Source organism: Sceloporus occidentalis, unplaced genomic scaffold (assembly GCF_023333645.1).
Source record: "Sceloporus occidentalis isolate IW3139 unplaced genomic scaffold, rSceOcc1.0.p SCAF_155, whole genome shotgun sequence".
Taxonomy (NCBI): domain Eukaryota; kingdom Metazoa; phylum Chordata; class Lepidosauria; order Squamata; family Phrynosomatidae; genus Sceloporus; species Sceloporus occidentalis.
This window is the reverse complement of record NW_028317135.1, coordinates 908,358-934,491: the sequence shown is the minus strand read 5'-3', so window position 1 is coordinate 934,491 and position 26,134 is coordinate 908,358. Positions and strand designations below refer to the sequence as shown.

Sequence of the window (26,134 nt, the reverse complement as noted above, 5' to 3'; positions counted from 1 at the left end):
GTCCCTCTTACCCTAAGTGGAGTCGTGACAACCTGGAGTAGGTGTGGAGTTGGGGCTGCAGGGGGCAGGAGGGTGGACAGAGGGGGACCTCAACATCATCAGCATCACCCTGCAACAACAAGAGGAAGCAAGCAGCAAGTAAGGCCACAGCAACCCTAGCAGCAGCCCACACACAAATACACCTAACCCTATCTATCTATCCCTCCTGTCCATGTCCCTCTTACCCTAAGTGGAGCTGCGTTGTCTAAGTGGAGTCGTGACAAAGTGGAGTTGGGGCTGGAGGGGGCAGGAGGGTGGACAGAGGGGGACCTCAACATCATCAGCATCACCCTGCAACAACAAGAGTAAGCAAGTAAGGCCACAGCAACCCTAGCAGCAGCCCACACACACATACACCTAACCCTATCTATCTATCTTTCCCTTGCCATTCCAGGTGGCACATGAGAAGAAGGCTCCGCCTACCAGGTAGGGCAGGAAACACAATAAAAAAGGAGACCTCCCCCTTCCTCCCCAGTGTTGTTTCCTGCCCTACTCAGGTAGCGGTTAGGCTTTAGCTTACCTTTTTTTCTTCTTTTTTGTTTTCTTGGAGCCCCGGGGGGGCGTCCTTTCTCTCCGATCCCCGATAGTGATCCCGGTGGATCCAGGGTGATGCGGCAGCCTCGGAGGATGTAACTCCGCGTCCTCGCGGTTACTCGAGGCTCAGTCCTCGTTATATGCTGCCCACAGCCCAGGGGGCTCACTGGGAGGTGCATCCCCGGGCTCCGGTTCTCTCCGTCCCGGGGAGGAGGAATCCTCAGCGTGAGACACGGCAGGAGAGCGCTCCGGAGGCGCTGCGAGCGGGACTCTATAGCCGGCTGTGCCGGTTTCACGGCACCCGTTTTTTATTATTTCTCCTATCTGCTTTTCTTCCGGCACTGCGTCCGGGGTCACGAGAGGTCAATTGACGGGGAATTTCCGGATGTGACGTTTTCTGGGCCTGGGCGCCTAAATGCCGCTATAAAACCGCCAGAATGGGTAAGATCTTTCCTTGCTCTCGTTCCTGTACTGTATTATTGCTTTTTCTACTCCTTTTTTGTGCCTGCCTGTGCCTGAGGATTGTATATTGCCTTTTTCAAGTAGGTTTTCCCTCCTGGGTTGAAACCATTGCCTATTTCTATTACTTTCTGTGGTCTCATCCTTGTGTTTTTCTCCTCAGTCATGTCAGACAAAAATCCAGACATTCCTCCTGAGGCCTCCCCACATAGGAAGTCTGTGGGAAAAACGAAACACAAAGCCTGCTCTTCCTGTAAAAAGACCCTACACGACCCCACGGCCAAAATGTGCAGCTCCTGCTCTCGGCCTAAAGAAGTTTCCGCAACAGAATTTACCTCCTGGTTGAAGGGAGAACTTCAGTCTACCTTTGACTGTTTTCGGGCCATGGCAAGTTCCCCTCAGGCGCCGGTGCCTCAGCATCAACTTTACCAGCAGGGTCCACCAAATGTTCTTCCAGATGCCATGGAAGATTATTCGGCTCCTTTTTCGGAATATGACTACCAGTCGAATGACCCCCAGTCTTCGGATGAGGAGGGGGAAATTAAAGAGGAAACCTTTTTCTTCCCAATCGAAGAAACAGGGAAGCTCATCTCTGCAGTAAGATCTACTTTGAATCTACAGGATGACATACCAGTCTCAAAACCGGATCCTTTTCAGGGTCACTCTAGGAAACCGCAGACCTTTCCAGTTCACGATTCACTTTCAGCAATAATTACGGAGCAGTGGAGATATCCTGACCGGAGATTCTTCACGTCTTCAAGAATCAAAAAGCTGTTCCCTTTTGATGGTAAGAATTCCGATGCCTGGGAAGTTCCGAAAGTGGGCACCGCAGTAGCCAAGGCTACGAAGAAAACAGCCATTCCGATGGAGGACGCGTCCCATTTCAAAGAACCCATGGACCGGCGGGCTGAGAATGCCGCCAAGAGGGCTTTTGAAGCAGCAGCGGCGAACTTTCGTCCAGCCATTGCCATAGCGTCAACTTCTAGAGCCATTAAGATCTGGCTTCAACAAGCGGTGGAAGACCTGGCAGCTATTCCAGGGACTGAGCAGGTTGCAAGAAACCTGTCCGACACCTGCTTAGCAATTGACTTCATCTCCGATGCCTCCATTGAAGCTGTCCGTGCATCTGCTAAAGCTACGGCACTTTCAGCGGTTTCTAGACGAGCGCTTTGGCTTAAGTCATGGTCTGCAGATAATGCCTCAAAACACAAGCTGTGCAGCATTCCGTTCCAGGGGAATCACCTCTTCGGCAGCGACCTCGACACGATTCTAGAATCCACCACGGGCGACAAGCACTGGTTACCTCAGAGGAAAGGACAACCTCGTTTCAGGTCTAATTATTATAGAGCTCCAAGAGACAGGGAGTTCTACAGGCCCTCTACCTCCAATCAAGACTACCAGTCCTTTCGTGGTAAACCCTACGCAAGAGGTAGATTCCAGAGAGGCAGAGGCAGGGACGGTAAATCAGGAAGGTTCTGACGCCAGCAGGCTCCAAGTAGGGGGCAGGTTAACCGGTTTCTTTCATGCCTGGGAAGAGATCACCTCAGACCCCTGGGTCCTTCGCATCATCAATCAAGGCTATGCACTGGAGTTTACTCACCTACCTGCCCAGAAATTCCTGCTGTCCATGCCTCCTGCAGATCCTTGGGAAAGAGCGGGATTTTTTTCCACACTCAACAACTTAATTCACGAAAGGGCTCTAGTCCCGGTGCCTCATCTAGAAATAGGAGAGGGAACCTATTCCCACGTCTTTGTCGTGCCAAAACCGTCCGGGAAATTCAGATTAATAATCAACCTACAGTTGGTAAATGCCTGTATAAGATACAACAGGTTTCGGATGGAATCCCTGAAGTCCGCCACAGAGATTATTTCATCGGGGGACCTCATGGTCACTATAGACCTGCGGGATGCCTATCTACATGTCCTCATCAGGGAAGACCACCAAAGATTCCTCCGTCTGGCCGTTACACTGCCTCAAGGTGTTCGTCATCTTCAGTTTCGGGCCCTTCCTTTTGGAATTGCTTCAGCACCACGGATCTTCACGAAACTCATGTCAGTGGTCGTGGCCTTCCTGAGGCAAAGAGGCATCAAAGTGGTCCCATACCTGGACGATTGGCTCCTAATTGCAGCCTCGGCATCATTGCTCCAATCCCATCTAGAGTTTTCCCTCAGGACTCTCCACAACCTGGGATGGTTGGTGAACTCTCTAAAGTCAAAGTTACTTCCAAACAGACGTCAGACCTTTCTGGGAATGATCCTCGATTCAGAAGTACAGAAGACGTTTCTCCCGCAGGACAAAATCCTAAGATTACAGGAATTCACACATGCGGTCCTACAGAGCAAGTCAGTGTCCCTCAGATCCGTCATGTCTTTGCTCGGTCTAATGACCTCCTCCATCTCGGCGGTTCCCTGGGCACTGGCTCACGCAAGACCTCTTCAACAGTTTTTACTGGATCACTGGGATCGCTCCAGGACGTCCCTATACAAGAAGGTCCAGCTTTCTCCCTTCGTTCGGGAGTCACTCCGTTGGTGGCTGTCAGCCAAGAAGCTTTCACAGGGACTCTGTCACGGACTGGGTCCAAGCTGATGGCAGAAGGACCCAGCGCGCCCGATGGTTGTTTGCAAGAGTCTCGATGCAGCAGTGGAGTCTGGGGCAGGGCCTGGTGCAGGGTGACCACACTCACCCAGGCGTTGAGCACCTAGGAAGTGCAGCCAAACACCAGCGCCCTGATATGGCAGCAGATGTAGTCCAGAATAAAACGAATCCTGCAGGCACCCAGGAGCAGGCATGAAGCATATCACACTGATCACGAGCAGGATGCTGCAGGCTGGGAGAATGAAGGCTAAGCAAAGGGTTAATGTAGCAGACACATAACACAGCAAAGGAAAGGGAGACCAGGCAAGAAACATGATATAGAATATACATGAGAAGTGGCTAGAAACAAGATATGAATAGAGCAAAATATAAACAGGCACTAGACGAGGAATAAACATAACTAGACAAGACATACATAGTACAGGGCACAACAAAGGACAGGGAAGAAGGCAAGGAACACAGGGGAAGGAGTGAGGAGCCGGAACCCTCGGACGCTTCTCCTATAAGCAAGGATAGGACATATTAACAGGGACATGGGGAGAGGAGAGAGGAACCGGAATCCTCAGATGATTCAAGGAAGAAGGGCAAAGGTACATAAAGACACACAAACATGACTACAGAAACTAGCCTAGGACTACAAGATAACTATTGGAGATTTCGTCACATGATATGGCCATAGTATGCTTAGCCCACCACTACGCCAAAGTACTCCAATGACGGTGGGTCCTAACGCTAATCCCTGCTGACAAGATACAAAACAAACCACACATGTAAACCAAACACAGCACAGAGACATACCTTAGACTGCAGACTGAGACAAACAGAACACAGGTGGGGCAAACCTAATAAAGGAAGCAGAGCTGAAGCAAAGAGTCGGAGCAGAAGCAAGGAATGGAAAATAGAACAAAGCAAAAGGAAATCCAGGAATGGATCAAAGCAAAGCAGAGAAACTAAAGCAGGACAGATATGCAGCTCCGCAGCCTGGGCAGACCGTGACAGACTCCCTTGGCAAACAAGAGATTGGGTGGTTATCTCCACCGACGCCAGTTTGACAGGCTGGGGTGCTGTCATGGGAAGCCATATTACCCAGGGAACCTGGTCTCCTCAAGAATCAAGCCTGCACATCAATCTTCTAGAACTGCTGGCGGTCTGGAGGGCTCTAAGGTTCTGGTCTCCAATCCTGCGGCACAAGTCCATCAGGATCCTTTCGGACAACGTCACCGTGGTGGCCTACCTTTCCAAACAGGGTGGCACCAGAAGCAGACGCCTGCAGACCCTGACTGCTCAGATCTGCCGATGGGCGGAGTTCAGTCACTGTACTCTCTCCGCGGTCCATATCAAGGGTTCACTGAATCAGGAGGCGGATTACCTCAGCAGGAACTCAGTACCTCCGGGAGAATGGTCCTTAAACAAAAAGGTCTTCGCCTTCATCACAAAGAAATGGGGTACTCCCCAGATAGACCTGATGGCCACGCATCTGAACACTCAGGTAAAGGAGTTTTTCTCTCTTTCACCAGTCGGCCGTCCCCGAGGCCTGGAAGCACTCTCGCAGACCTGGGATTTCGATCTCGCATACGTTTTTCCTCCGCTTCCCCTTATCTCCAGAGTGCTCCGGAAAATTCGGGAAAACCCTCAAAAAGTCATCCTGGTTGTTCCTTTCTGGCCTCGAAGAATTTGGTTCTCGGACCTTACCACCTTGTCCATAGACAAACACATGCTTCTTCCTCAGGTGAAGGATCTTCTCGTTCAAGGTCCTGTTCTCCACCCAGATCCCTTCCGATTCAACCTCTCCGCATGGCTTCTGAAAGGGAGATCCTGACCTCTAAAGGATTAGCTGCACCAGTAGTGAACACCATTCTCTCCAGCCGCAAAAATTCTACGACCGCCAAGTACCAGAAGGTTTGGGAAACATTCATCGCCTGGTGCAATGTGCACGAAGTATCCTCTCCATCTATCCGTGAGGTGCTGCGCTTTTTTCAAGATGGCTTTGATAAAGGATTCCAGCCTGCTACTATCAAGGTCCAGATCTCGGCACTGAGCAACTTCTTGGACTTCCATCTGGCTTCCCATCCTTGGATCTCCAGATTTTCTAAGGGAATGTGTAGACTTCGCCCTAGGCTCCGTCCGTCGGTCCCGCCTTGGGACCTTAACCTTGTGTTGCACCAACTCACCACGTCTCCCTTCGAGCCTCTAGAGGATACCTCTCTCAAGCTGCTCACCTACAAGGTTGTCCTCCTAGTAGCCCTCACTTCTGCTAGGAGGGTGAGCGAGCTCCAGGCTCTCTCCAGGGTAGAACCTTTTCTCAGGATTCTGCCGGACTGCATTATCCTTCGTTTGCCTCCGGAGTTTCTCCCTAAAGTAGTCTCTCCCTTCCATTCGGATCAGGAGATCGTTCTGCCTACTCTCTGTCCGGATCCCAAGAATCCCAAAGAACTGGAACTCCACTCGCTAGACCTGCGGAGATGTATCCTGTCTTATCTCTCACGTACGTCTGCCTGGAGGAAATCCGATTCTCTCTTTCTGTCCTTTGCGGGAACCCGCAAGGGCAGATCAGTATCCAGGGCTTCCGTGAGCCGCTGGCTTAAAGACGCTATCACCTTGTGTTACGTCTCTGCGGGAAGAGTACCTCCCTCCAGCCTGAAGGCTCACTCGACCAGATCCGTCTCGACTTCCTGGGCTGAACTCTCCGGGGTGTCTCCGTCTCTCATTTGTAAGGCAGCGACCTGGAGGTCGATTCATACGTTCGTAAGGCACTACAGGCTGAATCTTCATCTCTCAGATGAGTCTCAATTTGGTCGTTGTGTCCTACAGACTGGAATCCTTCCCTCCCTATCTTGCTAATTCTTCTCATGTGCCACCTGGAATGGCAAGGGAAAGAAAGAATTCTTACCTGGGAATTCCTTTTCCTTGTCCATTTCCAAGGTGGCACACTTTTTCTCCCACCCATTAAATTTACTTTGTTTGGTTTTTATTTGTCTGAGTCTTTCTTTTTAACCACACTGGGGAGGAAGGGGGAGGTCTCCTTTTTTATAGTGTTTCCTGCCCTACCTGGTAGGCGGAGCCTTCTTCTCATGTGCCACCTTGGAAATGGACAAGGAAAAGGAATTCCCAGGTAAGAATTCTTTCTATCCCTCCTGTCCATGTCCCTCTTACCCTTCGTGGAGCTGCGTTGTCTAAGTGGAGTCGTGACAAAGTGGAGTTGGTGTGGAGTTGGGGCTGGAGGGGGCAGGAGGGTGGACAGAAGGGGACCTCAACATCATCAGCATCACCCTGCAACAACAAGGGGAAGCAAGCAGCAAGTAAGGCCACAGCAACCCTAGCAGCAGCCCATACACACATACACCTAACCCTATCTATCTATCTATCTATCTATCTATCTATCCCTCCTGTCCATGTCCCTCTTACCCTAAGTGGAGCTGCGTTATGTAAGTGGAGTAGTGACAAAGTGGAGTTGGGGCTGGAGGGGGCAGGAGGGTGGACAGAGGGGGACCTCAACATCATCAGCATCACCCTGCAACAACAAGAGGAAGCAAGCAGCAAGTAAGGCCACAGCAACCCTAGCAGCAGCCCACACACACATACACCTAACCCTATCTATCTATCCCTCATGTCCATGTCCCTCTTACCCGACGTGGAGCTGCGTTGTCTAAGTGGAGTCGTGACAATGTGGAGTTGGGGCTGGAGGGCGCAGGAGGGTGGACAGAGGGGGACCTCAACATCATCAGCATCACCCTGCAACAACAAGAGAAAGCAAGCAGCAAGTAAGGCCACAGCAACCCTAGCAGCAGCCCACACACACATACACCTATCCCTATCTATCTATCAATCTATCCCTCCTGTCCATGTCCCTCTTACCCTAAGTGGAGCTGCGTTGTCTAAGTGGAGTCGTGACAAAGTGGAGTTGGTGTGGAGTTGGGGCTGGAGGGGGCAGGAAGGTGGACAGAGGGGGACCTCAACAACATCAGCATCACCCTGCAACAACAAGAGGAAGCAAGCAGCAAGTAAGGCCACAGCAACCCTAGCAGCAGCCCACACACACATACACCTAACCCTATCTATCTATCTATCTGTCTATCTATCCCTCCTGTCCATGTCCCTCTTACCCTAAGTTCAGCTGCGTTGTCTAAGTGGAGTCGTGACAAAGTGGAGTTGGTGTGGAGTTGGGGCAGGAGGGTGGACAGAGGGGGACCTCAAGATCATCAGCATCACCCTGCAACCACAAGAGGAAGCAAGCAGCAAGTAAGGCCACAGCATCCCTAGCAGCAGCCCACACACACATACACCTAACCCTATCTATCTAGCTATCCCTCCTGTCCATGTCCCTCTTACTCAAAGTGGAGCTGCGTTGTCTAAGTGGAGTCATGACAAAGTGGAGTTGGTGTGGAGTTGTGGCTGGAGGGGGCAGGAGGGTGGACAGAGGGGGACCTCAACATCATCAGCATCACCCTGCAACAACAAGAGGAAGCAAGCAGCAAGTAAGGCCACAGCAACCCTAGCAGCAGCCCACACACACATACACCTAACCCTATCTATCTATCTATCCCTCTTGTCCATGTCCCTCTTACCCTAAGTGGAGCTGCGTTGTCTAAGTGGAGTCGTGACAAAGTGGAGTTGGTGTGGAGTTGGGGCTGGAGGGGGCAGGAGGGTGGAAAGAGGGGGACCTCAACATCATCAGCATCACCCTGCAACAACAAGAAGCAAGCAAGGCCACAGCAACCCTAGCAGCAGCCCACACACACATACACCTAACCCTATCTATTTATCCCTCCTGTCCATGTTCCTCTTATCCTAAGTGGAGGTGCGTTGTCTAAGTGGAGTCGTGACAAAGTGGAGTTGGTATGGAGTTGGGGCTGGAGGGGGCAGGAGGGTGGACAGAGGGGGACCTCAACATCATCAGCATCACCCTGTAACAACAAGAGGAAGCAAGCAGCAAGTAAGGCCACAGCAACCCTAGCAGCAGCCCACACACACATACACCTAACCCTATCTATCTATCTATCCCTCCTGTCCATGTCCCTCTTACCCTAAGTGGAGCTGCGTTGTCTAAGTTGAGTCATGACAAAGTGGAGTTGGTGTGGAGTTGTGGCTGGAGGGGGAAGGAGGGTGGACAGAGGGGGACCTCAACATCTTCAGCATCACCCTGCAACAACAAGAGAAAGCAAGCAGCAAGTAAGGCCACAGCAACTAGCAGCAGCCCACACACACATACACCTAACCCTATCTATCTATCTATCTATCTATCTATCTATCTATCCCTCCTGTCCATGTCCCTCTTACCCTAAGTGGAGCTGCGTTGTCTAAGTGGAGTCGTGACAAAGTGGAGTTGGTGTGGAGTTGGGGCTGGAGGGGTCAGGAGGGTGGACAGAGGGGGACCTCAACATCATCAGCATCACCCTGCAACAACAAGAGGAAGCAAGCAGCAAGTAAGGCCACAGCAACCCTAGCAGCAGCCCACACACACATACACCTAACCCTATCTATCTATCTATCTATCTATCTATCTATCTATCTATCTATCCCTCCTGTCCATGTCCCTCTTACCCTAAGTGGAGCTGCGTTGTCTAAGTGGAGTCGTGACAAAGTGAAGTTGGTGTGGAGTTGGTGTGGAGTTGGGGCTGGAGGGGGCAGGATGGTGGACAGAGGGGGACCTCAACATCATCAGCATCACCCTGAAACAACAAGAGGAAGCAAGCAGCAAGTAAGGCCACAGCAACCCTAGCAGCAGCCCACACACATACACCTAACCCTAGCTATCTATTTATCCCTCCTGTCCATGTCCCTCTTACCCTAAGTGGAGCTGCGTTGTCTAAGTGGAGTCGTGACAAAGTGGAGTCGGTGTGGAGTTGGGGCTGGAGGGGGCAGGAGGGTGGACAGAGGGGGACCTCAACATCATCAGCAGCATCACCCTGCAACAACAAGAGGAAGCAAGCAGCAAGGAAGGCCACAGCAACCCTAGCAGCAGCCCACACACACATACACCTAACCCTATCTATCTATCTATCTATCTATCTATCCCTCCTGTCCATGTCCCTCTTACCCTAAGTTGAGCTGCGTTGTCTAAGTGGAGTCGTGACAAAGTGGAGTTGGGGCTGGAGGGGGCAGGAGGGTGGACAGAGGGGGACCTCAACATCATCAGCATCACCCTGCAACAACAAGAGGAAGCAAGCAGCAAGTAAGGCCACAGCAACCCTAGCAGCAGCCCACACAAACATACACATAACCCTATCTATCTATCTATCTATCTATCCCTCCTGTCCATGTCCCTCTTACCCTAAGTGGAGCTGCGTTGTCTAAGTTGAGTCATGACAAAGTGGAGTTGGTGTGGAGTTGGGGCTGGAGGGGGCAGGAGGGTGGACAGAGGGGGACCTCAACATCATCAGCATCACCCTGCAACAACAAGAGGAAGCAAGCAGCAAGTAAGGCCACAGCAACCCTAGCAGCAGCCCACACACACATACACCTAACCCTATCTATCTATCTATCTATCTATCTATCTATCTATCCCTCCTGTCCATGTCCCTCTTACCCTAAGTGGAGCTGCGTTGTCTAAGTGGAGTCGTGACAAAGTGGAGTTGGGGCTGGAGGGGGCAGGAGGGTGGACAGAGGGGGACCTCAACATCATCAGCATCACCCTGCAACAACAAGAGGAAGCAAGCAGCAAGTAAGGCCACAGCAACCCTAGCAGCAGCCCACACAAACATACACATAACCCTATCTATCTATCTATCTATCTATCTATCTATCCCTCCTGTCCATGTCCCTCTTACCCTAAGTGGAGCTGCGTTGTCTAAGTGGAGTCGTGACAAAGTGGAGTTGGTGTGGAGTTGGGGCTGGAGGGGGCAGGAGGGTGGACAGAGGGGGACCTCAACATCATCAGCATCACCCTGCAACAACAAGAGGAAGCAAGCAGCAAGTAAGGCCACAGCAACCCTAGCAGCCCACACACACATACACCTAACCCTATCTATCTAGCTATCCCTCCTGTCCATGTCCCTCTTACCCTAAGTGGAGCTGCGTTGTCTAAGTGGAGTCGTGACAAAGTGGAGTTGGTGTGGAGTTGGGGCTGGAGGGGGCAGGAGGGTGGACAGAGGGGGACCTCAACATCATCAGCATCACCCTGCAACAACAAGAGGAAGCAAGCAGCAAGTAAGGCCACAGCAACCCTAGCAGCAGCCCACACACACATACACCTAACCCTATCTATCTATCTATCTATCTATCTATCTATCTATCCCTCCTGTCCATGTCCCTCTTACCCTAAGTGGAGCTGCGTTGTCTAAGTGGAGTCGTGACAAAGTGGAGTTGGGGCTGGAGGGGGCAGGAGGGTGGACAGAGGGGGACCTCAACATCATCAGCATCACCCTGCAACAACAAGAGGAAGCAAGCAGCAAGTAAGGCCACAGCAACCCTAGCAGCAGCCCACACAAACATACACATAACCCTATCTATCTATCTATCTATCCCTCCTGTCCATGTCCCTCTTACCCTAAGTGGAGCTGCGTTGTCTAAGTGGAGTCGTGACAAAGTGGAGTCGGTGTGGAGTTGGTGTGGAGTTGGGGCTGGAGGGGGCAGGAGGGTGGACAGAGGGGGACCTCAACATCATCAGCAGCATCACCCTGCAACAACAAGAGGAAGCAAGCAGCAAGTAAGGCCACAGCAACCCTAACAGCAGCCCACACACACATACACCTAACCCTATCTATCTATCTATCTATCTATCCCTCCTGTCCATGTCCCTCTTACCCTAAGTGGAGCTGCGTTGTCTAAGTGGAGTCGTGACAAAGTGGAGTTGGTGTGGAGTTGGGGCTGGAGGGGGCAGGAGGGTGGACAGAGGGGGACCTCAACATCATCAGCATCACCCTGCAACAACAAGAGGAAGCAAGCAGCAAGTAAGGCCACAGCAACCCTAGCAGCAGCCCACACACACATACACCTAACCCTATCTATCTATCCCTCCTGTCCATGTCCCTCTTACCCGTCGTGGAGCTGCGTTGTCTAAGTGGAGTCGTGACAATGTGGAGTTGGGGCTGGAGGGCGCAGGAGGGTGGACAGAGGGGGACCTCAACATCATCAGCATCACCCTGCAACAACAAGAGAAAGCAAGCAGCAAGTAAGGCCACAGCAACCCTAGCAGCAGCCCACACACACATACACCTATCCCTATATATCTATCTATCTATCTATCTATCTATCTATCTATCTATCTATCCCTCCTGTCCATGTCCCTCTTACCCTAAGTGGAGCTGCGTTGTCTAAGTGGAGTCGTGACAAAGTGGAGTTGGTGTGGAGTTGGGGCTGGAGGGGGCAGGAGGGTGGACAGAGGGGGACCTCAAGATCATCAGCATCACCCTGCAACCACAAGAGGAAGCAAGCAGCAAGTAAGGCCACAGCAACCCTAGCAGCAGCCCACACACACATACACCTAACCCTATCTATCTATCTATCCCTCCTGTCCTGTGCATTTATATGCAATCAACGGTTGCTGCTGTATTTATAAACAGGTCTAGGGCAGCAAAGCCCATAAATACATCACTGACCGGTTGGCCTTTCGCTTGCCGAGTACACTCATTACAGCTTAAGTGTTATAAATAAATGCTTGCTAGACAGAAGTAAGCATTTTTAAGCACCCTCCACCTTGTGCAGAGGTGAAAACATTAGTCAGTGCGACTAGGACTGTAAGGTTTCCATTCCTTTCTACGATGAGAAGTGATTTTCTTAAAGCATGCCAGCTATTTCAAGGTAAGGGGCTCAACGCATCTTTGTGCAGCGGCCCCTTGGCAGAATCCAACCCTATGGGAAAGGGCATTTAAAAACGTAGGGAGTATTTTACATTCATTTACGGGGTGGAATACCGCGAGAAGGAGTAACACTGACATAGAGCCATCTTCTTTACCTGCAGCTCATAGACATGAACAAATTTATCCAAGCAGGCTGTCACCATGACCTTCCCCAAGATATTGATCGCCGTCACGGCATTATTGTGCCCTTTATAAACGTGCACCAACTCCCCGGTCTGAGACAAAAAGAAGTGGATGAAAATGAGGATGAAAAGTCATCTAATTATAGATGCCAGCAAATGCCACAACTCATCGGAGATCCGTTCAGAAGGAAGAGGAGCACTTGTCCAAAGGCTCATATCAGATGTTAAAATTTCATCTTACTTACGCAGTTCAAGGTCAAAAAATACACCCACGAAACATTACCGAAGCCAGCCCTTACAAAAAATTACTGCAGTTTTTTGGACATGAAAAAACTGCAATACTACACTTTTACTGCAGTATTACTGCACATTTACTGCAGTTTTTTTTTTATATTGAAAACCTACAGTTGTACTTCAATGTACTGCAGCTTTATTGCATTTGTACTTCCGTACAAAAATAACTGCAGTAAAACTGCAGTACAGTGAAGTACAAATGCAGTAAAAGTGCAGTATTGCAGTTTTTTCATGTCCAAAAAACTGCAGTATTACTTCAGAAAAACTGCAGTAATTTTTTCGTAAGGGACATAGCTTGTAATAATATTTGGCGTTCATGTTATCAGTAAAGCTGCTATGGCATTGTCATTTCTTATCCTATATCGCCCTCGTGTGGACGTAGCTTGTAATAATATTTGGCGTTCAGGTTATCAGTAAAGCTGCTATTTCGTTGTCATTTATTATCCTATAGCGCCCTCGTGTGGACATACTCTGATTGCACCCCGTTTTTAAAGCGCTGCTGCACAGGGTGTAGATTTAGTGTAATCTGTGTCTAGGATGGCTTTTGTGACATTTAATGAGCAGCAATGTCCTGCATATGTTTATTTAGCTGTAATATTATTACCTCACAGACCCGACAAGCGAAATAAAATGAGTAAGCCACGTATATATCATCTTGGAACACTCAGCTACGATCCACCACGTCCAAACAATCAGATCCCGTCAGCCATCTTGGAACACCTAGTTGCGATCCGCCATATTAGAACACCGAGTTCCCGTCGGCCATCTTGAAACACCTAGTTGCGATCCGCCATCTTAGAACACCGAGATCCCGTCGGCCATCTTGGAGCACCTAGATGCGATCCACCATGTTAGAACACCCTGATCCCGTCGGCCATCTTGAATCACTTTGTTCCCGTCGGCCATCTTGGAACACCCTGATCCTGTCGGCCAGCTTGGAACACCTAGTTCCCGTCGGCCATCTTTTAAAACCTAGTTGCGACCCACCATCTTAGAACACCCTGATCCCGTCGGCCATCTTGGAACACCTATAGATTATTTATAGTGTTAATGAGGTTAAGTGTTTGTGTATTTTATTACCTCGCACATACAATTTGTTTGGAAAATTCAATAAAACACAGGCCCCAGTGAATTCATATGAAAGCCTTTGTGCAAAAGTAATTTGTGTGAAAAAAGGGTTCGGGTTAGAGGGTTAGGGTAATTGAAATATACATCATACAGGGAACAATTTGTGCAAAAACAATAAAAAATTCCTCTATAATTTTATATTTACTGATTGATATCGCGCTCAGTTGGTTCTGCTTTTTGTCCACAGGGTGGCAGCATATCACACATCCAGCCTGCAGTGCAGACTTTCCGCCAGCAGATGGCGCACATTTTTTGGAGCTTTACCTTGAATACTGCGTCTGCGTGTGATTTTCAGTTGATCTGTACCTCCTTGGGATATTTATTTACTTTATACCTGCAAATACATGGTGGAGGAGTCCTGGTGACACCTGAAGCTGCCAATCTCCGGTGACCCTGACCAGAAGTGACTGACTGTGTGTGTATGATGATGTGATTTGGCAGAGTCTATCGCAGTCCATGCGGTGTCAAGGTAGGGGGAAAATGGTCTGGTAGGTGCAGGATTAGGTTCAGGATAAAAACCCTTCATGAGTTAGAAAGGTCAGGGTTAGGTTAAGGTGTAGATGCAGATGGCTGTCTGCTGCAGCTTTAGGCTTCATCCTTGATGGCAGCAGAGACTGGCAAGATGGCAACGGAGTCTGGGAGACAACAGCAGAGTCTGGGGACACTGACAGAACGTGGCGGGGTGTGAGAAGACTGGCAGAAGGCTGCAGAGTCTGGTGAGCCTGGCAGAAAGCGGCGAAGACAGAAAAACGGCGGTGGAGTTTGGGGAGACAGGAAGGTGCCATCACAGTCTGGGAGACAGCAGCAGACGCTGGCAAATGGGAGTGGAGTCTGGGGGAGACTGGCAGATGGCGGGGGAGACTAGCAAATGGCACCGGATACGTGCAAATGGCAATGCAGTCTGGGGATGCCGGCAGATGGCAGTAGAGTCTGACGAGACTGGCAAAAGATGGAGTGTGGGTAACCTGGAAGATGGCATCAGAGTCCAGGGAAAAGGCAGCGGAGACTGGCAAATGGCAGTGGATTCTGATGAGACAGGAAGATGGAGATGGAGTGTGGGGAAACTGCCAGGTGGCAGCGGAGAATGGGAAACAGCAGTGGAGTCTGGCAGATGGCAGCAGAGTTTTGGAAGACTGGCAAATGGCAGCATTTGTGTGTGGGGGGGACTCTCAGAGTGCAGCGGAGATGAGCAAAGGCACCGGCTCGATTTATCCAGGGATTTTCTACTCACACAGCAATGCACGCGATCAGGAGCCATAACAGTTTTGTCTTCAAAGGTCTAGCACGACGTCTGGATCCGGGAGACCACGTGATGAAAAAGGCTGATAACACAGAAATAATACACAATGCACTGGTTACACACATTAACACTTCCCTCTCTGGGTTGAAGGAACACTTTAGGGCCCCACCAATAAAAATGCACATCAAAATACTTTGGGTAAGAAAATACATTTTAAATTACTTTCAAAGGAAGAAGAGAAAAAAGCTGTGCTTGCCTACTGATGAAACTATACATCATACAGGGTTGACTCACAAATTGAACTATACACCCGACCTGGCTGGCTCCTTCATTAAAATATACATTATAGAGGGCTGGTTAAACTATGTTTTAGACAGGATTAGGTCACTAATGGAAATATACATCATACAGGGTACAATTTGTGCAAAAACAATACAAAATTCCTATATAATTTTATATTAACCGATTGATATCGCGCTCAGTCGGTTCTGCTTTTTGTCCATAGGGTGGCAGCATATCACACATTCAGCCTGCAGTGCAGACTTTCTGTCAGCAGGTGGCGTACATTTTTTTGAGCTTTACCTTGAATACTGCGCCTGCGTGTGATTTTCAGTTGATCTGTACCGCCAATGCTGTGTTTCCTTGGGATATTTACTGACTTTATACCTGAAAATACACTGTGGAGGAGAAGAGAGATGCGTCACTGTGATGGAGGGGACAGACGGACGCAGGGGGATTGCACAGGTAGCCTGAACACTTAAAAGCCGGTCCTGGTGACACCTGAAGCTGCCATTCTCCGGTGACCTGACCAGCAGTGACTGACTGTGTGTGACTGCGTGTGTGTATGACAATGTGATTTTGCGGAATCTATCACAGTCCATGCGGTGTCAGGGTAGCGGGAAGAGGGTCTGGTAGGACTCGGTGCAGGAATTGATTCGGGATGAGGCAGAAAGGTCAGGGTTAGGTTAAGGTGTATGTGGATGTGGATGTAGATGGTTGTTTGCTGCAGCCTTAGGCTTCTTCCTTGACAGCAGAAGAGACTGGCAGACAGAGTCAGAGAAGACAGTAGTTGAGTATGGGGAGACTGGCACAAGGCAGCAGATTCTGGGGAGACTGGCAGATCGTAGGGGACTCTGAAGAGACCAGCAGAAGTTAGTGGAGCGTAGGGGGCTGTCAAACGGCAGCGACTCCTGGGAAACTGTCAGGCGTCAGCGGAGACGAGCAAATGGCAGAGAAGTCTGGGGAGACGGCAGCAGAGTCTGGGGAGACGGCAGCAGAGTCTGGGGAGACGGCAGCAGAGTCTGGGGAGACGGCAGCAGAGTCTGGGGAGACGGCAGCAGAGTCTGGGGGACGGCAGCAGAGACTGGGAGATGGCAGCAGAGACTGGGAGACGGCAGCAGAGACTGGGAGACTGGCAGACAGCCGAGAAGAGCGGGAAATGGCAGTGGAGTCCGGAAAGACAGTAGTTGAGTCTGGGGAGACTGGCACAAGGCAGCAGAGTCTGGGGAGACTGGCAGATCATAGGGGACTCTGAAGTGACCGGCAGAAGTTAGTGGAGTGTAGGGAGACTGTGAGACGGTAGCGGAGAAGGGCCAATGGCACTGGAGTCCGAAGCGACTGGCAAAAGGCAGCAGAGCGTAGGGGGCTGTCAAACGGCAGAGACTCCTGGGAAACTGTCAGGTGTCAGCGGAGACGAGCAAATGGCAGAGAAGTCTGGGGAGACGGCAGCAGAGACTGGGAGATGGCAGCAGAGACTAGGGAGAGACTGGGAGACGGCAGCAGAGACAGCAGAGCATGAGAGTAGAGAAATAGCTCTTAGATTACGAGACCCCGGGAAAGCAAACATGCCATGTCTGCCCAATAAAGAGCTCACCTGCTCAGTTTAACCGGGAATTTTCTAGTTACGCAGCAACGCACGCGATCAGGAGCGATAACAGTTCTGTCTCCAATGGTCTAGCACGGTGTCTGGATCAGGGAGTCTCCACGATGACAAAGGCTGAGAACACAGAAATAATACACAATGCAATGTTTAAACACATTAACACTTCCCTCTCTGGCAAACTACTTTGGAATTCATTTAATATGCATTCTCGTACCAAAAGGAAGAAGGAAAAAAAAACTCTGCAGGCTTCTGATTACTTATGTATATCTTGCAGGGCTGACTCCTATTAAAGTATACAACATACAGGGCAGGCTCCTTAATTGAACTATACATTGATAGTTAGGTTAGAGGTTTAAATGCAATTTAAGAAAGTTTTACCTCACTGCCTGAGTGGTAGATAAACGGAACAGCCTCCCAGCAGAAGTGGATAATTTACACATGCATGCGAATGTGTATACCGCTCCTGAATCCGGTTTCATTATTGAAGCGGTTTCCGGTGCCGCCGGTATTTATCCTGCAGCCCCTTCATGCGGCCATAGCCTGTAATAATATTTGGCGTTCATGTTATCAGTAAAGCTGCTATGGCATTGTCATTTCTTATCCTATATCGCCCTCGTGTGGACGTAGCTTGTAATAATATTTGGCGTTCATGTTATCAGTAAAGCTGCTATGGCATTGTCATTTCTTATCCTATATCGCCCTCGTGTGGACGTAGCTTGTAATAATATTTGGCGTTCAGGTTATCAGTAAAGCTGCTATGGCATGGTCATTTCTTATCCTATATCGCCCTCGTGTGGACGTAGCTTGTAATAATATTTGGCGTTCAGGTTATCAGTAAAGTTGCTATGGCATTGTCATTTCTTATCCTATAGCGCCCTCGTGTGGACGTAGCTTGTAATAATATTTGGCGTTCAGGTTATCAGTAAAGCTGCTATGGCATGGTCATTTCTTATCCTATATCGCCCTCGTGTGGACGTAGCTTGTAATAATATTTGGCGTTCAGGTTATCAGTAAAGTTGCTATGGCATGGTCATTTCTTATCCTATAGCGCCCTCGTGTGGACATAGCTTGTAATAATATTTGGCGTTCATTTTATCAGTAAAGCTGCTATTTCGTTGTCATTTATTATCCTATAGCGCCCTCGTGTGGACATACTCTGATTGCACCCCGTTTTTAAAGCGCTGCTGCACAGGGTGTAGATTTAGTGTAATCTGTGTCTAGGATGGCTTTTGTGACATTTAATGAGCAGCAATGTCCTGCATATGTTTATTTAGCTGTAATATTATTACCTCACAGACCCGACAAGCGAAATAAAATGAGTAAGCCACGTATATATCATCTTGGAACACTCAGCTACGATCCACCACGTCCAAACAATCAGATCCCGTCAGCCATCTTGGAACACCTAGTTGCGATCCGCCATATTGGAACACCGAGATCCCGTCGGCCATCTTGGAACACCTAGTTGCGATCCGCCATCTTAGAACACCGAGATCCCGTCGGCCATCTTGGAGCACCTAGATGCGATCCACCATGTTAGAACACCCTGAACCCGTCGGCCATCTTGAATGACCTAGTTCCCGTCGGCCATCTTGGAACACCTTTATCCCGTCGGCCATCTTGGAACACCTAGTTGCGATCCGCCGTCTTTGAACACCCTTATCCCGTCGGCCATCTTGGAACACCCTGATCCCGTCGGCCATCTTTGAAAACCTAGTTGCGACCCACCATCTTAGAACACCCTGATCCCGTCGGCCATCTTGGAACACCTATAGATTATTTATAGTGTTAATTAGGTTAAGTGTTTGTGTATTTTATTACCTCGCACATACAATTTGTTTTGAAAATTAAATAAAACACATAGGCCCCAGCAGTGGCGTCTCCAGCTTTCATATTTAGGGGGGGCACATGGGGGGCCAGGGACCAAAGTAGGGGGCCAATTATAAAACAACATATACACTATATATATATATATATATATATATATACACACACACACGTTAGACGTGCATTTTTAACTACATAATATGTATTTATCTCTTTGAAGTAAAGACCGTGATTGAAATATGATTTCAAAATAACAGCTAAACTGGCAGTTATTTTTCATCCTTTAATATTAGCCCCTGCTGACAATATATATAAATATTAGACCCTGCTGCCGATATATATCATTTATTTATAGATAGTGTGTTCGCAGCCATGCCTTTTAAGCGTGTACGAGCATGGTGCTATATAAATCAATAATTTATAATCAGACTTCAACATCGCCGAAGAACCAGCCCGTTTCCAGACATCCGTACTCTTTAGTACAAAGCAGGAGTATTAAAGTAAAAACATCTTATTTTAATAGGTTTTCCTAGCAGGATTTACAAGATCAAAATAAAAATGCCCCCCCCCCCATGGCACGTGAAAAACATATTTTTGTAAAAAAATAAATTACCACCTTCTGTGGGACACTGTTCCATGAATGCACTATTCTTTCAGTGAACGTATCTTTTGATCCTGTCACTTCACATGCACCCGTTAATGTCCTGAGCTCTGTTATAAACTCCTGGCATGCGGTGCTTTCTACTGCTCTATCCTGCCGTGCGCCCCCTCTCTGCGCCATCCCTGCGCCCTCTCTGCATGGAACCAGATCCTCCTTTCCTCGTGCATTTCTAATCCCGCAGCGGAGATGTACGGTGGGGCAGGAAGGTAACTTACCCTTCCGCAGTGCGATGCTTCTTCATGCAGTTCTGCCACTTACTGCAGGATTGTGGTCCCAGGGGGGCTTTGGAGTAGAAGGTGTGATGGCAGCTTACATAGCGATGGCAGCTTACATAGCGATGCTGTTCCCATGGCATCAAGACTCTCCCGTAGTGGCAGTTTTGCACTGTAACCCCCGTTAGAGGTCATTGCAGATATATTCTGCCCCTCCTCTGGCTATCTGTAGCCTCTTATCTCGTTCTTTTTTATCCACGTTCCATCCTCATCCTTCACTTCTTGGCTCTTAAGCCCTCGTGTGCCATCAGCAGCGCCGCTTTCACCCTTACGTCCGCCACCAGGGTCATAATCCTCCCAGGGGGGTCCTCGGCTCGGGCTTCCCATACATTTAATCCCCCACGGGTTGGAGAAAGAGACTGCGGCCAAAAGTCTGGATAGAGAACAATTATTCTTCTCACCGACAAGAGTGATCCATGCGGGGCAGCGATAGAAAGTGACGGGGGCTACAAAGACGTAAAAAACCTTGCGAGTAAGCAGGAGGTTGTCATTGGAATGCTTTATTTATAAGATTCCCGGGAAAGGAAACAATGTATCAAATGTATCCGTAATAAAAGAAATACGTTTTTTATTTGGTCCGAGATATAAACAGAATTTCATTTATATCCGGATCCGATCGTATTTTAAGTGTAACAATTAAAGAAATTGAATGGGGGGGGTTTATGAAGCCGTTGACTATGGGAAATATCTTGAGATTTATGAGGGCCGTTGATTTAATTAGTTAATTATTGTATTGTAAATTATTGTGCATTCAAATATTCCAGAATGGGGCAGTCCCACAAAAAAAACAGATGGAAAGGTCACGCCGTCGAGCCACGGAGGCCGCTTATTCTCTTTACACGGGCCGTTATACCCGGCTTTGTGCGTCACCCCAATGTGTCCATCGTTTGTAGAAGGTAAGAGAAGTAAGGCCAGGGTCCCACTTAATACCCTTCTCCAGTGGGTCCTCAATCTCTGTCCCCCCATCATACGACCAACAGGAGCCGCAGCAGCCATGGGTCGGACACAGAGTCCTATGGAGAACAATGATGTGTGCAGGAAATTGACTCCAATGCCGCGGATGAGCTGTGCATCCAGAGAATGCTTCCCCCTGTGATGCGCTTACGGTTTAATCAAGCGTGTCTCTCCCATTCGTGTAACACCATGGCCCCAATCAATATTCTGCGCAGGAGCGCAGGCGTCGCAGGCGTTAACTGATGTAATGGGTTACAAAGATGTAAAAAGGAACTAAGTGAGCTGCCAATCAGGAAGGAGAGTAATAGTAAATCTATTTCTTATTGGAAAACATTGTGTTCATTTTTATTTTATTTTTTTTTACTTGATTACCTGCCACCTTTAACCCTTCGTTATCGTACCAATGAGTTAGATGACTCCCCTAGTGCACAACGGCGAGACTCTCCTGGAATCCGGGAGCAGTTGACTTGCTGCAATGTTTTTGTACGATTTGTACAATTCGGGTAAAATAAAGTCTCTCTTGACCTATAGGTACAGGAAATGTTTTAGGATAAGCCGTGCTGTGATATAGTCTAGGAGTTTTCAAATAGTTGACGTTTTGAACAATTTAATGACGCACATTTTATGTACTTTTTTGTACGAAGCTATTCATGTACTAAGGCAGATAGGTTTTGTTCCGTCTTGCGATGACGTGGTTATGAAAATGTCCTGTGCCATGTATCAAGTTCCTCTCGCTCCATTACCTTCATTTATTTGGAAGATTTATACCTCGCGGTGAGTCCTAGAAGATTACTTGGATCTGTGCTTCTAATATTTACGGCCTCCATACCCCATAAGACTACTTCGACCCAAATTCCCTCGATACGTCACTGAATGGTCCATGAAACTGGACGGTCACATGAAACTTTCTCCCGCTTTCTTCCGACAATCTTCACATTTCCCTGAATGGAGACCATGGCCAGTGACCTCCAGCTCAAATTTCCCAGAACCTCCCGACATCCCGCCTGCTGGCTTCACGGGCACAGCGGCGGTGGAGATCCTGAAAGACCCCGTCCCCAGAGAAGCCGTGTCGTTGTCCACTCCCTGAGTCGTGCATCGGCAAACCCTACTGATCTCCCGGCGAAAGTTGATGGTGAAGAGGCCGTAGATAATCGGATCCAGGCAGGCATTGAAAAGGCCAAAGAGGAAGAGGATGTGGCTGAGCGATGGCGGGACTTTCTCACGGGTCAACATATCTGGTGAGAACCAGTACCAGATTCCCAGGAGGTAGTAAGGCGTCCAACAAACTATGAAGGTCAAAACAATCACCAAAGACATCTTTAGCGTCCTCATCCGAGCCCGAGGGATGTTGTTATATGAACGCCGGAGATGAATTTCCCTGGAAGAGACTAACAAGAGTGAAACATTTTAGTACAGCTTTTGTAGTTCGTCTACTTGATGTGCTTGGTATACGCGTGTACACGCCACTTGTGTTGTCCATCGGCATACCCCATGTTCACATATTGAAAGCTAATTTGAGAAGGTTTATTACTGACCACAAGACTTCTTCATCTTCTGTGATATCTCCATCAGGATGCGGGAGTAGCAGAGGATCATGATAAGCAATGGCAGGAGAAACAGGCAGCAGAAGGTGAACATGTTGTAAATGGTTTCCTGCCAGTGGGCTCGGAAACTGCCCAGGGTGGCACACTGGACAAAGTGCATGGGCTGCGATCTGCTGACCGTGCGGAACACGAAAAGCTGAAACGGTTAAGTCAACAGTTAGTCAGGCACCAAAAAGTTACAAACAGAAACATGCAATCTGCCGGCGGATCCGACTTTTTCGGCTTGTTGGTCTCGTCTTAGATACAGGAGCCATATGTCTATCCCATTCCTCACTGTATTAGCCTCTACCACTTCTGATAGGAGGCTGTTCCACTTATCTACCACCCTCCCAGTAAAGTACAACTTACTTCCATTACATCTAAGCTTCTGACTTGCAGCTTATACAAAGGAGGGCTAGATACCTCCATCCATTTTATTACACTCATCATTATTTAGGCTCAGCGTAACGGAGTCTCCGCCCTGCGTTTCTTCCATTGGCTGCGTGGTGTTCTCTCTGAGAACTCACAGATTCTTCTACAATGATCTATGGAAATATACAAACCAATCCACCTGGGGTATGGCCAGTAAAAAACTCAGGACCCAGGCCACCGACAGCATGAGTTTATTCTTCTTCTTCGCATCCCCAATTCCCAGTGGGTTCAAGATGGCGGACTGGCGATCCAAGCTAATCACCACAGTAACAAATGCTGAAGAGTACATGGCCACCAGCTTGAGGAACATTAGGATCCGGCAGGCCACGTCACCCGCGTACCACTGGATAGTCACGTTCCACACTGCGTCCAGTGGCATCACGATGAAAGTGATGAGCAGGTCAGCTGTGGCCAAGTTGATGATGAGAATACGAATGTGAGACTTCTTTCTGTACTTGTGAGTGATGGTCCACAGGGTGGCAACATTGAAACACGCCGACGAAATAAAGAGGATACAAGTGATAGTCACACGAGCTTTGGCAGCCGTGGAGAATGTGGGGAGGATAAACTGCTCTTCGTTGAGCAGGGTAATATTAGGCCCATGGGACTTCTCCAGCTCATTGGTGTGGATGCAACTCACATTTAAAGTTCTCGGTGGGCAAAGTCCTTGAGGGATGAAGTCCACCTCTAGTATCTCTCCACCACTCAAGTTCATCTTGGGTCAGATCCCACAGCCACTTGATGTTGAGACGCAGTTCTTCTAAAATGTCCAGAGACCATGCTTCCCTGAACCCGAGAGAGACGTAGCATCTCCTTGTTGCATTAGATGATGATTATGAAACCTTGTCTGCCATAGTTTGGGTCAAGAACATCAGGACATTCATTTTCATAGTGGCTTTCTCAATCAGGGAACAGTTGCCCAATCTCTTTGTTCATTAAAGACCAACCACTAAGCCATCTTAATAACAATCAACTTTAGAGGGCGTTGCCCCATGTCTCTTGGTGGTCTTCATTGTGCGCTCTTCAAGATCTTCTTCCAGAGACACAGGGAAGAGGGTAATCCTCTACGGCTAGGATAACGGGAATTATATGTAACTGAGCGAGAGAGTTCGGATGGGAAACCCCATGCAATTCTTCCTTAAGAGGAACGATGGAAATTACTCTTTCCCTGTCCGAGTCCTGCTTCTGTAAAGGATACCAAAGAGACGTTAGTATTACTGGGTCATTAAAGCCAAAAAGCAAACCCAACAAAATCTTTAGTGACTTAATAATCACCTTAAGGTTTCATATCTAGACGCCAAGAGGCAAAGACCTAAGCTGGAGAGCGGTACTAGCATAGGTATTTACATTGTTTGTTATGGCAGGTTTTCCCCCCAGACTTTTTATGTGGCTTTGTGCCCCTTTGCTGGGGTATTTGTGTATCTGAGTGGGGCATTTAGAAGAATAATGGGGTTTATTTCCCCCGTTTGATTTATAAAGCCGTTTCCTGCTGTTTCTATACACATTATCGGGGCTTTTAGGGCTGTAGAGCCCTGCGATCCCCTCATACCCAGCAAATATTCTGACCTCCTAGAAGAGAGGAGCATCAGGGGAGGAGAGAGAGGCATCAGGGGAGGAGAGAGGGGCATCAGGGGAGGAGAGAGGGGCTGTCCAGGCTCAGGTTTGCCGCGGAGAGACATCCAGCCTGATATATATCCCCACGAGACGTTTAATATTAGGTTGAATTTTCTGGTGACGAGGCTCTGATCTGCCTCCGGTCGGGGTATATTTAGCTCGTCTCTCTGTAGGGGGGGCAGATTACGGTGATTAATGGTGGAGAAGGCTTGATGTTGGCAAACAGTAGCTTGGCAGAACAAGACCCCCCCTCTGGGCCACTGAATAATTATGTTTCATTCTACCTCCTAAGCCAATTGGGCTATTAATCATTGGCACAGAACAAAAGCCTGGTGCTTGGAGCGGGGCCATTATATACAGGGTATATTCACCCTTTGAGCGCCAGTTGTGTGAATAATCCTTTGCACACCAACGGGTTTAAAGGTTCATTCCGAGTGGAAACTTTAAGCAGAATACAACTTTGCTTAAAGAGTAGTAATTCCTTGGAACAGCTTCCCAGCAGTGATAACATTGTGTTTGAGATGCAACCCTGTCCTGGACAAAAGAGGAGACTTTAAGACGTTTTCTCCCCACTGCCAGTGAAAGGGTTAATGAATACTTTTTCCCGGCCGGAATAAATCAATATCCCCTCCATTCCTTGAACCTGACAAATATCATTTATTTATAGATGGCGTGTTCGCAGCCATGCCTTTTAAGCGTGTGCGAGCGCGAGTGCCCGCGCATGTATGGTTCTGCGTTATTCCGTCTATTTTTCCCTTTGGAGGCATTGGGGTTAAGTCGTGTAAACTAGTTTGAGCAAAGCCTTTCTCATATTTTATTCCTTGAGTCCAAATTGTTACGTGGCGCTCTGCTTATCCTGTCCTGTTGACCCGTTGTACAGCGCTGCGGACTATGGCGGTGCTATATAAATCAATAATTTATAATCAAACTTTAACATCGTCGAAGAACCAGCGCGTTTCCAGACATCCGTACTCTTTAGTACAAAGCAGGAGTTTTATTTTAATAGGTTTTCCTAGCAGGATTTACAAGATCAAAATAAAAATGCCCCCCCCCATGGCACGTGGAAAACATATTTTTGTAAAAAAATAAATTACCACCTTCTGTGGGACACTGTTCCATGAATGCACTATTCTTTCAGAACGTGTCTTTTGATCCTGTCACTTCACATGCACCCGTTACTGTCCTAAGCTCTGTTATAAACTCCTGGCATGCGGTGCTTTGTACTGCTCTATCCTGCCGTGCGCCCTCTCTGCGCCCTCCCTGTGCCCTCTCTGCATGGAACCAGATCCTCCTTTCCTCGTGCATTTCTAATCCCGCGGCGGAGATGTACGGTGGGGCAGGAAGGTAACTTACCCTTCCGCAGTGCGATGCTTCTTCATGCAGTCCTGCCACTTACTGCAGGATTGTGGTCCCAGGGGGGGCTTTGGAGTAGAAGGTGTGATGGCAGCTTACATAGCGAGCGATGCTGTTCCCATGGCATCAAGACTCTCCCGTAGTGGCAGTTTTGCACTGTAACCCCCGCTAGAGGTCATTGCAGATATATTCTGCCCCTCCTCTGGCTATCTGTAGCCTCTTATCTCGTTCTTTTTTATCCACGTTCCATCCTCATCCTTCACTTCTTGGCTCTTAACCCCTTGTGTGCCGTCAGCAGCGCCGCTTTCACCCTTACGTCCGCCACCAGGGTCATAATCCTCCCAGG

General features: G+C 48.7%; 1 protein-coding gene across 1 annotated transcript; it reads right to left on the bottom strand.

Moving 5' to 3' along the window:
• Positions 1–21,700: 21,700 nt before the first annotated feature.
• On the bottom strand, positions 21,701–23,536 carry LOC149280475 (putative gonadotropin-releasing hormone II receptor). The gene is made up of 3 exons (XM_089500474.1): positions 22,961–23,536; positions 22,342–22,546; positions 21,701–22,194 (listed from the first exon to the last, which is right to left on the bottom strand). The coding sequence occupies exons 1-3, from the start codon at positions 23,534–23,536 to the stop codon at positions 21,701–21,703; spliced, it is 1,275 nt and encodes a 424-aa protein (XP_089356600.1).
• Between the last annotated feature and the right edge of the window lie 2,598 nt (positions 23,537–26,134).